At 35.0% G+C, this 15342-nt stretch overlaps 1 protein-coding gene across 1 annotated transcript in view; it reads left to right on the forward strand.

Moving 5' to 3' along the window:
• LOC309415195 (nipped-B-like protein) overlaps positions 1–15342 on the forward strand; it is a 117574-nt gene that overhangs the window by 80329 nt on the left and 21903 nt on the right. Inside the window, exons 18-29 of the mRNA XM_082012644.1 lie at positions 167–247; positions 1335–1435; positions 3279–3417; positions 3621–3703; positions 4759–4891; positions 5821–5964; positions 9462–9551; positions 9799–10013; positions 10112–10214; positions 11144–11242; positions 11350–11496; positions 12689–12823. Coding sequence (XP_081868770.1) covers positions 167–247; positions 1335–1435; positions 3279–3417; positions 3621–3703; positions 4759–4891; positions 5821–5964; positions 9462–9551; positions 9799–10013; positions 10112–10214; positions 11144–11242; positions 11350–11496; positions 12689–12823 — 1470 coding nt within the window. The remainder of the gene's footprint in view (positions 1–166; positions 248–1334; positions 1436–3278; positions 3418–3620; positions 3704–4758; positions 4892–5820; positions 5965–9461; positions 9552–9798; positions 10014–10111; positions 10215–11143; positions 11243–11349; positions 11497–12688; positions 12824–15342) is intronic.

The following is a 15342-nucleotide window of genomic DNA, read 5'->3' on the forward strand; positions in this document are numbered from 1 at the left end:
AACCTGATTGTATTAAAATATCCTTTAATAACTTTATTTGCAAATGGTATTAAGTAATACATGTTGTTGAATACCTTACCTGCTGAATGAATAACCTACTTGTGAAACTGCATAAACATCAGTTTGTTAGTCAAATATACTTACAATAACTTCTTTACATTGATAGGTATCATCTATGGGAATAACACCTTTCTTTGTAGAAAATGTCAGTGAACTACAGTTATGTGCCATCAAATTAGTGACTGCAGTAAGTAATTTTTTAATTTGCAGTTTCATGTTCCTGTACTTCTGATAGTTATTAGGGCATTTACATAGGGTGTATTTTTGCTGATAGAGAACTGGAGTTTAGAACTAATTTTATTCTTGCATGTTTTTACAGTTTGGTATCATAATCTAGGAACAGTATTAAATCTGCCTGATTTACAGGTATTTGCAGAGTACTCTATAGGAAAAAATAGCCTACTTAAGGCAAGGAATTTACTTAATTTTGGTTATGTTGTTTAAACTGTAAACACAAACCCCTTCCTCTTACTTGTCCTTTCTTGTCTTAAGAAAACTTAACAATGTGGTTTTCCTTATTTCCTTTGTTAAGATTTGAATTTATGTAATAGAATAAGCTATAGAACTAGTAGGATACTTCCATATAATAGAATAAGTCCTTTTCCTTAGAAGAGGTGGCTATGTAAAAATGGGACAGATAAAATATTATTTCAGGAAAACTGCAGTGCAACACACATGTGCGTGTTCAAGTGGAAGTTTTCCATCTTTGTAAGGATGATGTACTTCAGTATGTATAAAAGTAATTCTGCCAACAAAAGGAAAGGAAAACTCTACAATCCTGACCCCGTAAATTGAAAGAATATTTCATGTCAGGCAAACAAACATTAAAGCTTAGGATATGAAGTAAAACTGGTTTTTCAAATGTGCTCTAAAACCATACGTGTGTTCATGTTAATTTATGTTACTGTAGTGTTTTGCTCTATACTGGAGTCTGAAAGCTTAGCATTACACTGTTTGACTTTCTTATACAGTGTATTGTGCCATTGGCAGAAATTTTTAAAACATACAGTATTTTTAAGAGCTATTACATATTTATGCTATTTGAAGATTTTTTAAAAATCTATATTTGAAAAAGTTTATATATATTTTATAAAGAAATGCTTGCTTTGAAAAAACAAAGCAATGCATTAAAAACAAGGTATGCATTAAATATAATTTATTTAAATGTCATGAAAAGTGTATGTTTCTATATATAATTTTTATCAATCTATTTAAGAAGCTATTTTTTATATAACAATAAATAATTTTTTAACAATCCTGTAACTGTTAAATAGGTGTTCTCCAGGTATGAAAAACATAGACAGTTAATACTAGAAGAAATTTTCACTTCCCTTGCAAGACTACCAACTAGCAAGAGGAGTTTGAGAAACTTCAGGTAATTTCTGACATAGATTGATAAATTGTAGACAGTAGCATTTACAGTTTTGTAGATGTAGGATTTTAGGCTTCAGTATTAAATTGTTCTTTAAAAATCTGTGACTCCACAAGCTGCGCTTTGTTAGAGGTTGATATTTCAAAACCTCTACAGTGAGAGCAGAATTGCCTGAGAAATGTATTTTGTAATAATCAGTTTCTTATGCCATCATATTTATGCCTGCTTACAAGACTAATTGAAATATCTTATTATTTGTCTCACTAAGGATGTAAATGAGTGTAATGTTAGTGTGCATTCAAAGGTTTCTTGTTGGAAAATTCTTTGGTTCTGTTTATATGGATTTTATATAATTTCTTCATTGCTAAATCTTAATAGAAAAATTTTGGCTGAATTTCTTTGAGGACACACTCAGAGCACTCTTTCCAGGAAATCAATCTAATATTCCTTTGAATGAGTTTCATTTAGGAACTACTCAGTTCACTTGAACTATCTTTTAAGCGCTTCAGCTGGATTTCAGTGCATCTTCTGAATAATAGTATAGGTTCAGGTTCAATTTGAGAAAGAATCTGACCTGAACTGGAGTTCAGTTAAAATTGAGGTTGGACACTTTAAATGATTCTAAAACATTTGTCGTTGGCGTTGATTTTGTTCCTTGCTTGCATACATCTTTTCCCTGGAGACAGACAAATTGTCAATGAAATAGGTTGTCCGATCCAGGGTGGATGAACAGGAAATATCCAGGAAAAGAAATTCACTGAAACTTTGAAGTTGAATTCAGCATCCCTGATGTTAGCATGAGTGCTTGTTCCTATTTTGGTTATAGACATCAGAGAGATCTAGCAAATAGGAAGGTGGTAGGCATAGGAGCATAAATGGTAGATACCCTCTTTGAATTAGGACCTTTACTAGAAGGAAGTCACTATCTCAAGGCCACAATGTCTGCACTGTTTATCTCTAGAGTCCTAGCTCTGATCTGTTGAAGGACATTCCCTGTCTGTGGCTACAGTCATGAAGGGTACAGCTTACCTAAAATTTGATATGAAAGGATTTTCCCTGTACAAGTAGTCAAAGATAACTTCATAAAGATAATAATTGCAATCTGTTTTGTGCCCAGTTGTTATTTTGATAATTTGGGGAGAATGATGTCAGAGATTATCACCTTTTCATATTGTTAAGGGTAGCATTAAGTGGTGTTGATGTACATATGGGTAGTAAACACCATACTATTTGTCAGGTTAAATCACTTTGAAGGGGAGAAATGTGAGGTGGAGTGCATTCGTACTGGTCATACCAACTTAAAGACACTCTTTCATGTTAAAGTTTATAGTCTGTTACGCTACCTGAGATTACCAAAGGTGTAACTCTTGTGGAAGTCAGTCCAGGTCATGGTCACTATTTTCTCTTGTTTAAAAGTGCTGCACGTTTCACATACGTTAAATAATATATAAGTAATAAAGTTCGGTGTATTTTTTTAATGTTGTGTTGTAAATGGATATGGCATTATACATAATAAGCCTATTAGTAAGTGCCTTAGCATGTAGGTGTTTAATTTATTAAACATTTCCGTAGATTTTTCAGCTGCTGAACTTCACAGATACTCTGATAGCCCATCTGTGAGCTGTTTCAGTTCATCTCTTTGGCCTAAGAATAATACTTACTGTTTTTGTTAGACCGAGTCTTTCACTGCATGAGAGAGATGCAAATGACTAGATAAATGTCTAGAACACAGATTTCTAGCTGTGGTAATAATTTTAGAAAGATGTTATTTAGGATCAAAAATTTTTGTTTTATTTTTTCTTTTTTGTTTAGTTTTAGTGTTAATGCTGTCTCTTCTTGTTAACAGGTTAAACAGCAGTGACATTGATGGAGAGCCTATGTATATTCAGATGGTAACGGCACTAGTTCTGCAGCTTATTCAGTGTGTGGTGCATTTGCCATCAACAGAAAAAGATTCTAATTCAGAGGAGGAACCAAACAAAAAAGTAAGATTTTTTTGAAGAACCATAATTATTTTTCTTTGTGCAGGAATGACTTTGTAGGTGTAATATTTTATGATGGTACTCTGGTAACTAAGCATTGTAATTTTATGTCTGCTGTAATTATTTGATGAATGAGAAATGATGATCTGGAAATCATATTTCTTTGTATGCTAAAATATTAGACAAATAAATCTTGTTATTTTTAGGTGGATCAAGATGTGCTTATTACTAACTCGTATGAAACGGCCATGAGAACAGCACAAAACTTCCTTTCTATTTTCCTTAAAAAGTAAGTATTGTTGCATTCTTTAGTGTATTGATGAAACCAACTCCAAATAAAATCTGTCACACCTTAAGACAAACCAAACCACTTCACAATGCTAAATGCCTACTAATAAAGCTACTTATAACAATATATTTTATAGATCTCTAAGAGAGCTACCTGTCTGGAAAAAAAATTTTACGGAACAGAAATTCTGCAGAGAGTTCTTCACACATTTAAGAATCTGTCTGCTAGTTTATGTAGGATCCTTTTAACAGGGGTCTGTTACTCATCTGAAGCATGGAAGAGAAGGCTGAGTAAATATTTAAGTGATGAAACCAGATTCTTTCAGTCATCAGAATGACAAAGATATAAAAAAACCTAAAATTACTTTCATTTAGATAAAGTTAGGAATGTCAATAGCTCAACAGGGGGGGGAATACCTGAATAACCAAAGGATTTGTAACAAAGTCCTGAGGTTTTTATCATGTTAATTTCTACTGTTAAGCCGAAAGGCTATATACGAGCCACCTAGCCATCTCTCTGCATACTTCTGGTACCATTAAAGTTAAGGATGCCACATATAAGTGAAACACTATCAGGCATATTATGTTTTGATTTTTTTACATTCTGGTTTTGTTTTGATTTTTTTACATTCTGGTTTTAACCTTTGGAGCATAATACTGAGATGTCTTATCACTGTGAGATAAGTCAGACCAGGTTTAAGGACACAACACCTCCTAAATACCCCACTCTAGCTCGAGCTTTAGAATTTTACCTACGTTGTCCATCCAAGGTGATGCAGACTTTAATTCAAAACAATAAATAAAAAAATCTTAGGAACAAAATTCTACTCTCCTGGATTAGCTGCTTTACTTGCCATGCAACTTGTAGTAATAACTGTTTAAACTATTTGTCCATAAATGGATAAAAACAAATTTTCTTCTAATATTTTGGATATTTTTTTTAGAATTGCATAAAACTGGTTTTCTGGTTAAACATAGGATTACTTCTTTTTGCATCAGAATAAAAGCTTAAATGGCTCTTAAATTCACTTACAAAATGCATTTTCTTTTAAACAGGTGTGGCAGTAAACAAGGGGAAGAAGATTACAGACCACTGTTTGAGAACTTCATTCAAGATCTTCTTTCCACAGTCAATAAACCAGAATGGCCAGCTGCAGAGTTGCTACTTAGCTTATTAGGAAGGCTATTGGTAAGGGATTCTTGTTTTTAACTATTATATTAATTTTTTTCTTATTACAATGAAACTTGTTTATTTCAGCTCAAACTATTACAGGAATGCTTTCTGATTGTTGACACACACATGTAGCATTTAAGGATTTTCTTACATGTATCACTATTATGTAATGCATAGAAAATAAAATTTAGTTCACAAGATCATTGATATGGAACTTAGTTAAAGGTCATATGTATACAGTTTCTCATGGAAGTCTACTTCTACTATTCCATGACATTTTCCACATTAAAAAATGCCATTGTATTGTGTCTAATAAGTGTATATATTCATTGGGAATAAAATCAGACTAATAGCTGTAATTATTCATGTTAAATATTTCTCTGGACTATTCCTTTAGCACGGAACCTGAAAACAATTAAGTAGTTTGGTCTTTTACCAATAACTGTACACTTACTTATGGAACGTGACATTTTACAGAATGTGAATATTTTAATTGATGTGTTTTTTGAAAGTTGTTCTTCAGTATTACAATGTAATTAACACAGTAATTTGAGCTGTTACTTGGAAAAATATTTTATGGTCCTGTTACTGGTAAAATGTAGCTTGCTTTATACTTGTGTGAATAATGAGGAAGTTGCATTATGGTGCTTAAGATCTATGCTATTGCAATGGATATCTACTCTACTAGATGTCCAGTTTATTTTATAAAAATACATATTTAAAAAAAACCTCTATCAGGCATATTTGCAGAGAGAGAGACCCAATAAAGGAAAAAGCATTCATGTAAAGTAAGGAGTGTATCTGTGATGTAATAGTAAATTACATAATGTTATGCAGCATGGAAGTTAGGTGGACTTTTTAATAAGGTCAAGCAATGTCTTGTGAAAAGAATCTCGAATAAATAAATAAATAATTTTTATAACAGTTTATTCTGCTTTTCTTAGGTTCACCAGTTCAGTAACAAATCTACAGAAATGGCATTAAGAGTTGCATCACTTGACTATCTTGGAACTGTAGCTGCAAGACTCAGGAAAGATGCAGTCACTAGCAAAATGGATCAAGGATCTATAGCCAGAATCCTCAGACAGGTGTGTGAGAGATCCCATGCCAGCTGGATTGAGATGTATCTATTTAAAAATTTGAACATTTTAAAGATGTGTGAAAAAATGGTGTTGTGGAAAATGAGTTTTCATCGTTGTTCAGATTTCTGAATCAAATATACTCAATTTATAAGTATCACATTTGTTAATTCATGTCTTTCTCATACCATCTCCCTAATGATCATATTAAGTTGTTAATTAAAATGGTAAAATCAGTTTTCTTGTGACAATATAGAGGAAATAATGGAGTGACAGTTGGATTCTGTCTTAAGAGGCCTTAAAAATATATATATGTATGTATGTATGTATGTGCATTTGCTATTGCAAAGTGGTAATTGAGCTTATGGCACTCATGCACAGACTTTAGAGAGTTAAACTGTTAGGCCTGTAAGGTTAGTTTTTATGTGATGTACCTGGTATTGTTTTTTTGTTGTTGTTTTGGTTTTTTTTGTTTTGGGGTGGGTTTTTTTTTGTTTTGTTTTTTACTGGACTTGCATATATCTTTCATTAGAGAATGCATATTTGCATTTCTGCTAATGCTGCTTATCAAAATGTCTCCAAATCTGCAAGGGTGGCAGCAATTAAAAAAGCAAAGTATGCTTTTGGGTTCTTTATAGTATATAGTATGATGAGAAAATCTCAGGTTTTACGTGTCCTTTTAAAAATGTGGACTTGCATATTTCTTATGGATACTGTACATTTCTTTCTGAACTACTGGTTGTTCTCAGCATGATTAGATCTAAAGTTAAGTAGTCATATCAAGTTCATTTCCCTTTCAGTTAACTGAAAAGACTCCAGATCTATTATATGTATTTTATAATGACTTTTACAGATTTATGTTGAAGGAAAAACTTGTGCTACTTACAGGCATTCAAATAAAGAATCAAAATTCATCCACTCCTTTATGAGGCTGATACTTCCCATAACTTTTTTCAATTAGAATATTGTATTACATATAGCATCAAATCTTTATGTCTGTGGCTTAATATAATTTACACTTCTATGTGCTAAGGGCTTATAATTCTCCTCTGTTGGCAGTGATTTTGACAATTCTACATTAGGCTTCGTAGGGAAATATTTTAGAAGAATCTTTTTATCTTTCCTTGTCTCTAGAAGTTATATAATAGTATTGAAAGATATTCTAAAAAGATACATATCCAAGTGGTGACTTGGTTTTCTATTTGTTTTGGGTTTTTTACAGGATCAGGCAGTAACTAGCCATTGGCTTCTGCAGAGAATAAAATTGCTGTGGGCAATTGAGTGCTAAAAGCATTTTTTCAGTTACTTGGGAAGCTTAACATCAATGATGGTACATAGTACCATCCGTACATTGTGGAAGGTGTATAATATACAGTACCATCAGTCAGGATAGACAGTGTGTTGTTAATAAATGATTTATAAGAACAAATAACTACTTGGAAATGTGTATGTGACATCTGAGCTTCACTTTGTTGTTCAAATGGCAAGAAAATAAGATCCATTGGTAGACATATTCAGCTTTAGACATCAGAAAGATCTTAAATTATTGCTTTTATTCAGAAATGAACCTATACCTCTACAGATTTTTCTTTCCTGCTGAATTGAATACTTAGACTCTGTTAGATATTTCCTTCTACCCTCTGTTATCATTATCAGGATATTCCCCAATGACTGATGAATGCTTATAACTCCGTCTACTGTGGTTTGGACTCATAAACCGTAGAATTAGATTTAGGAGAAAATCTATTCTGTTTTGACATTTTTAAACAGTAGATTTTTTTCATAGAAATCTGTCATAGATTGTTAAGTTGATTTGAACACTTGTGCATGCTTTTCATTAGTTTATCTCTTGATGCGCTGATATTCTGGACTTGTAACTGTACCTTTTTCCACTTGCTGATGTTTGCAAGCTATATTATGTGCTGCATTTGTGACAAGATTCTCAATCTGTGCTGTTCATACAGAAGTTAAGATGGTTGTAAGTTACAAGTATTATTGCCAAAGAAGAAAAATGTTTTGTAACTGAAGACGTTTAAGCCAGAAATTATTATTCTACTTTTATTAACAATATTGAATATGATTTGTTGCGGGCTTCACAGTTTCTTTTTGTTCTGGGTTTTTTACTTGTTTGAAAATAGTTAGGCAATTAAGGTTTATCAAGCAACTTTTTTTTCAGCCTTTTATCCACAGAATTTAACATTGGTTGAAGGCCAGACTTTCAAATCACAATTTGCACATATATTAGGGTGCAAAATATATATCTTAATAAACCTATATTAGTATTATGTGCACTGTAGACATGTTTTGAATTCTTGAACTCATTCATTTTGGAAAAAAAAAAAAATCCCTTTTTTCTGCTGTAACATCAGCGATTGCAAGGACCTGCATATTTCAGTATACTACTAAGGAAAAAAAGGTGTTTTATATTTTTGGTTTTATGCTGCCTTGTAGGTGTTAGTTTCTGATTCATTAACAAGTTAATTGATACTGGTTTATTCTCTGTAACCCCTATATGGGGAGAAGTACATTGTCTGATGGTCATATACAAAATCATTGTTCAATTTACATAGGCTAGAACTATTTAAGAGATAGGATATACATATTTCCTATAAAATAGCCTCTTGGAAAAAATACATTCTATTTTTAACCTTCATACAGTTTAGATAATTACAAATCTGATACGTAGTCTCCAGCTCTAGTTCTCAGATTAATATTTCATATGTAATCCTTTTTGTGCATCTTAAAAGTGCTTCACAGGAAAATTAATATCCTATTCTGTAGATAGGCTTTATGCACTAGGTGGCATTTTTATAAAATATATGTTTGTTCTCAAGTTTTTTTGACTGATAGAAACTTAGTTGAGTCTCAGAGAGCATGATTCTTTAGTGCTAGAGCTCAGGGGTGTTTGGGAACAACCTCTGTAAATTCTTTCCTAGATGGATTGAGCATACTTGCTGCACTTTCTCTGTATGGATGCTTTATCCCTGAAAACAGTTATACCAAATATTTATGCAAAGGGATAAGTTATTTTTATATCTTTGATGTTTCCCATATGTTTTTACTTTTGTCTGTGTTCCATATTTATTTTCATTTTACTTTTTTGCCTTTTATCCCTTGTTCACCTGAGAAGTCACTGTTTCAGTATTTAATATTGGTGAGAGAGCTAATGATGACTTTTATAGGTTAAACTTTGTGTCAGTCTATGTGTGATTTCAGCTCTTCTTTTTTCCTCAGGGACAGAGGGTCTTCACACATTAATAAAATCAGTCAGTCTGTTTTAAAACTAGTCTTATTCTGCTGTTAACCTTTTTTAGACTTTGGAGCCACAGTCTAATTTGGTTTAGTCTGTCTAAAGTTCAGAAGTAATTGATTAAAAAATTGTTAGTTGTACTGATAATTGCAGAACATTAACTTCAGTGTATTTTATATGTGGGCATGCAGATTTTCAAATTATAATTACCACTGTGCAATATTCTATTTTATAACTATCTTTCTATTTCTGATAGGTTTCAGGAGGAGAAGATGAAATTCAACAGCTGCAGAAGGCTTTACTAGATTATCTGGATGAGAACACAGAAACTGATGCATCATTAGTGGTAAATTTCAGCTTTCTGATGTCAAGTGTATATAAAAATAATTTCAGTAACATGTACTGAATAAAATTATTTTCGGTCATGCATATTAGTGCTTCAATTAAATTGTCACCCTAACATATACTGTTAATTGTGTTTTCCAAAATATGGTTGATGCATTAGACTCACTTAATCTCATTATAAATCTGTTAATGTCACTCTTCTATATCTGTTATTTTTGTTTTCTGTGCATCCTGCTGTATTTCTCCAGTTTTCTCGGAAGTTTTACATAGCGCAGTGGTTCCGTGATACAACTATGGAGACAGAAAAAGCAATTAAATCTCAGAAGGATGAGGATTCATCTGAAGGGACTCATCATGCAAAAGACGTTGAGACCACAGGACAAATCATGCATAGAGCGGAAAGTCGCAAAACGTTTCTTCGCAGCATCATTAAAACTGCTCCATCTCAGTTCAGTACATTAAAGTACGTTTCAGCACCACTGATTTCTTGATTAACCATACATTTGATATTTTTAATCATTTTTTATAAATGTCCTAATTAAAATATTGGATTTGTTGCAGGATGAATTCTGATACTGTGGACTACGAAGATGCATGTTTGATTGTTCGCTACTTGGCCTCTATGAGGCCATTTGCCCAGAGCTTCGATATTTATTTGACACAGGTAAACTGTGCTGGAAGTCTTAGTACAGTGAAACACAGTTGGTTTCTGATTCCAAACACTCTTGCAGTAGTGTGCAATATCTGCTCATTGTTGAGCACAGGTATTTAATGGGCCATGATAACACCATGTGCTTTCTTATTCTGTACTGATGATATAAATGCTTATATTTCTTTTTCTTGCATGCATTTCATGTCATATTGTACATAGATTATTTTATTTGTCCATGTATGTATATAGCAAAATCATTATCTTAGATGTACACAGTAAACGGATAATTACAAAATGTTAAAAATTTTTTACAGTTTCTGTAAGATGCATGCTCATTTGGTAATGTTAAATCATTAAATTGATCTTAATTTGATTTGAAAAGACAAGCCAACTTGGTCAGTTGCTAGCAGTGCATGTTACTGTCACTTTGGAAGCTGTTGTTTGACCATTGTGGTTTCTTTCCTTTTTCTGGGAGAAGAGCAGTAACACGTTGTCATGGTGACCTTTGAACTCCAGTAATGGTTTAGTAGTTTAGTTTAGTTTGTGTTACTTATATTGATCTGCATACAGAGCCATTCTTAAGATTATAGTGCCTAAATCCAACTCTCCTGTTGAAAGAACCATGGTGAAAGCCACAACTGAATGGCAAAAGTAGAGTTTAAAATGAAGGGACTTAAAGTGAACATGGACCCTGTGTAAATCCTGTTTGGACCAGTCTTAGAGATGTAGCAAATCCTAGTAAATATCCACGCTCAGTTAGTGCCATGGAACATCACTTGCATGCACCTTTTTACTGTCTGAGAAGATATATACAATTTTTAGCAGACAGATATTCTTCTTTTAGTTAAATCATTTGCAGGTTATTCTGTTGCATTTTTCCCTGTTAAACAGTTTCCTTCCTTCCCAAAGAAATTGAATCTTTGTTTTTGTTCTTTTATTAGATTCTGCGTGTACTTGGTGAAAATGCAATTGCTGTTCGAACAAAAGCCATGAAGTGTTTGTCTGAGGTTGTTGCTGTAGACCCCAGTATTCTAGCCAGGGTAAAAAAAAAAAATGAAATATTCATCATGCGCATGCGTTCTTCTGTCACACTTGAAAGAAATCGGTATTTCTTATTTTGAATCTGTGTTTTATTTGTTCTTTTTAGCTGGATATGCAACGAGGTGTTCATGGACGGTTAATGGATAACTCCACTAGTGTACGAGAAGCAGCTGTGGAGCTGCTTGGCCGATTTGTGCTCTGTCGTCCTCAGCTTGCTGAGCAGTATTATGACATGCTGATCGAAAGAATATTGGTATGGTGATTTGTGATATTTATGATAAATTAAGTGACATTGGAAAATTTGTTTTCAACTGAGTTTATATGTTTAATAATGTGGAATGATGATCCCAAGAGTAAATTATATCTTATTATTTTAATGAGGAGCATCATGTTTTTAATACCAACCTTGTAAAATACATCACTTGTTTCCAGTGAGGCTTTGTTACATCGAAAGGTAAACATACGTAGAAAGTTGTACCGCATCAGAACCAGTTTTATATTCCTTTTGATTCCTTTATTAAGGCGCAAATTAGGTGAAATGAGGAATTTTGCCACATCTCTGAAGTCTGAGATATGGGTCACTGAGGGCAGTTCAGTAATGTGGGTGATGAAGAAAGGTCTACAACAGCGTAATATAAAGTTCCCATTTTAATCCAAAAGAAAAAAAGATAAAGCTATTTTGTGTTTTCTGTGCTGTGTTTTAGTGCTTTAAAAGGCTTCTTATTAGAGTTTTTGTATAAAAAGTGTTTTTTGTCTGGCTGTTCAGATAAAATACAATGTTAATTTAACTGTAAGATAACACTAGCTTTTAGCATCCATGTCAGGTTTTTAGTCAAATACTACTCATTTGCTATAGTTACATGATAAAACATGTTTGCGAAGGGTTTTGGAGATGTGCATATGAGCATGTATAAAGCCATTCATCCTGACATTCAGATTAAACGGGTTTTGAATAAGGTAATATGAAACGAAGTTCCTCATCCTTCTCCTTAGACAAAGCCTAGGAAAATGGAAAAGATTTGCTGCACATATCTTATCCATAAGGTTTTTCCAAAGGTTTCTGAAGCATTACAGTCCAGATCTACAGAGGGTCTTGTGTGTTCCAACAAAGTAGCTAAAGCATCATCACATCTAGCTTGTAAGCTCTTGAATTAAGAAGTGGAATTATACATTTGCAACATCATGAGCTCTTAAATGGGATGGTATAAATGGAGAAAGGATTTCAGTGTTCTGGGGACTCAGCCAGATCCCAAATTGTTGCAAATAAAATGGAACAAGTTATGCTGACCTTTTGTATAAATGCACTCCAGAACATTTTAGCTGCCTTTTCTAAATAAATTTTGCAGGGCCAGATTGGGTGATCTTCAAATATTAATTCATATAATACATAAATTATTTACTATGACTAATTTGTTTTCAAGAGTATAATCCTTTTCTCCTCACAGGATACTGGTATCAGTGTCAGAAAGAGAGTCATAAAGATACTTAGGGATATCTGCATTGAACAACCAACATTTCCCAAAATTACGGAGATGTGTGTGAAAATGATTCGGAGAGTCAATGATGAAGAAGGCATTAAGGTAGAATGAAACATATCCTTCAGAATTTTAATTATCATAACGTGTTTCTATATTTTGACCAAAAAAGATCAAAAAGTATTTCATTGCTCTTTGTAATTTAATGATTTTTATTAACTTTTAATTTTTGACTCAAGAAGACTACAAGGATCTCGTTAGGTCATGCAGAGAGAAAATTAGAAAGGCAAAAGCCCAGCTAGAGCTCAATCTGGCCACAGTCGTAAGGGACAAAAAAATGTTTTTACAAATGCATTAACAACAAAAAGAGAGACAAGGAGAATCTCCATCCTTTATTGGATGCGGGGGGGAACATTGTCACCGAGGATGAGGAAAAGTCTGAGGTACTTAATGCCTTCTTTGCCTCAGTCTTTAATAGCCAGACCAGGTATCTGCAGGGTATTCAGCTCCCTGAGCTGGAAGACAGGGATGGAGAGCACAATAACCCACCCATAATCCAGCAGGAAACAGGTAAGGACCTGCTAAGCCACCTGGACACCCACAAGTCTATGGGGCCTGATGGGATCCACCCAAGAGTACTGAGAGAGCTGGCGAAGGAGCTTGCCAAGCCACTCTCCATCATTTATCAGCAGTCCTGGTTAACAGGGGAGGTCCCAGATTACTAGAGGCTTGCCAATGTGACACACATCTACAAGAAGGGCCAGAAGGAGGATCCTGGGAACTACAGGCCTGTCAGCCTGACCTCCATACCAGGGAAGATTATGGAGAGGTTCATCTTGAGGGCGCTCACAGGGCATGTGCAGGACAACCAAGGGATCAGGCCCAGCCAGCATGGGTTCATGAAAGGCAGGTCCTGCTTGACCAACCTGATCTCCTTCGATGACCAGGTGACCCGCCTAGTGGATGAGGGAAAGGCTGTGGACGTTGTCTACCTGGACTTTAGTAAAGCCTTTGGCAGCATCTCCCACAGCATTCTCCTGGAAAAACTGGTGGCGCATGGCTTAGACAGGTTTACTCTTCGCTGGGTAAAGAACTGGCTGGATGAACGAGCTCAGAGAGTCATCATGAATGGCCTTAAATCCAGCTGGCGACCGGTCACAAGCGGTGTTCCCCAGGGCTCGGTTCTGGAGCCAGTCTTATTCAGTATCTTTATTGATGATCTGGATGAGGGAATCGAGTGCTCCCTTAGTAAGTTTGCAGATGACACCAAGTTGGGTGGGAGTGTTGATCTTCTCGAGTGTAGGAAGGCTCTGCAGTGGGATCTGGACAGGCTGGATCGATGGGCAGAGGTCAACTGTATGAGGTTTAACAAGGCCAAGTGCCGGGTCCTGCACTTGGGTCACAACAACCCCATGCAACGCTACAGGTTTGGGGAGGAGTGGCTGGAGAGCTGCCTGGCGGAAAAGGACCTGGGGGTGCTGGTTGACAGCCGGCTGAACATGAGCCAGCAGTGTGCCCAGGTGGCCAAGAAGGCCAACAGCATCCTGGCCTGTATCAGAAACAGTGTGGCCAGCAGGAGTAGGGAAGTGATTGTGCCCCTGTACTCGGCACTGGTGAGGCCGCACGTCGAATACTGTGTTCTTATGGGGAGCAGCTGAGGGAACTGGGGTTGTTTAGTCTGGAGAAGAGGAGGCTAAGGGGAGACCTTATCGCTCTCTACAACTACCTGAAGGGGGGTTGTGTCGACGAGGGCGCTGGTCTCTTCTCCCAAGTAACCAGCGATAGGACGAGAGGAAATGGCCTCAAGTTGCACCAGGGGAGGTTTAGATTAGATATTAGGAAAAATTTCTTCACTGAGAGAGTGGTCAAGCATTGGAACAGGCTGCCCAGGGAGGTAGTGGAGTCACCATCACTGTAAGTGTTCAAAAAACGTGTAGACACGGCACTTGGGGACATGGTTTAGTGGGCATGGTGGTGTGAGGTTGATGGTTGGACTTGATGATCTTAAAGGTCTTTTCCAACCTTAATTTTTCTGTAATTCTATGATTCTGTGATCTTAGCTTTCTACATTGCTGTCCGTCTTGGTTTTCTTTCTTCTTTTTTCTTCAAGTTCTTGCTGACAATCAAATGATTTAAAAATATCATTGTATAGAGTGTTATTTTTTTTTCTTCTTGCAACTGTTGTCTCTGGTACTTCTTTTTTCTAACAATTATAATTGGTCAAGCAAAATTAAATAGTTGATGTTAGTATATACCAGATTTTTAAGTTCTGCATATAAAAATTTTACAGTATTCATCTGTGCTGATTTCGCATTACTTCTGAATGTTTAATGAGTCAATCCCCTAAAATGTTACTTACGTGATCATATTCTACTCTTTGTGCAATGTATATGCAGAAGGGCGTAAAACTAAGACTGTGTGTTGAATCATAAACCTTACACTGATGTTTTTTGTTTGATTTGGCAAAAATAATTTTAAAACTGCTGGGTAATTAAGAATACACCCGTAGTAATTTTGTATCACAGTTTCAGTGGGATTTGAAATCTGCAACTTTAAAGCTGCAGCATATATTTTAACCACTTGAGATACGTCAATGCCAAGTGGCTTTCAGAGAAGACTGTTAA

The sequence above is a fragment of the Phaethon aethereus genome (genome assembly GCF_964289735.1).
Source record: "Phaethon aethereus genome assembly, chromosome: W".
NCBI classification, from domain to species: domain Eukaryota; kingdom Metazoa; phylum Chordata; class Aves; order Phaethontiformes; family Phaethontidae; genus Phaethon; species Phaethon aethereus.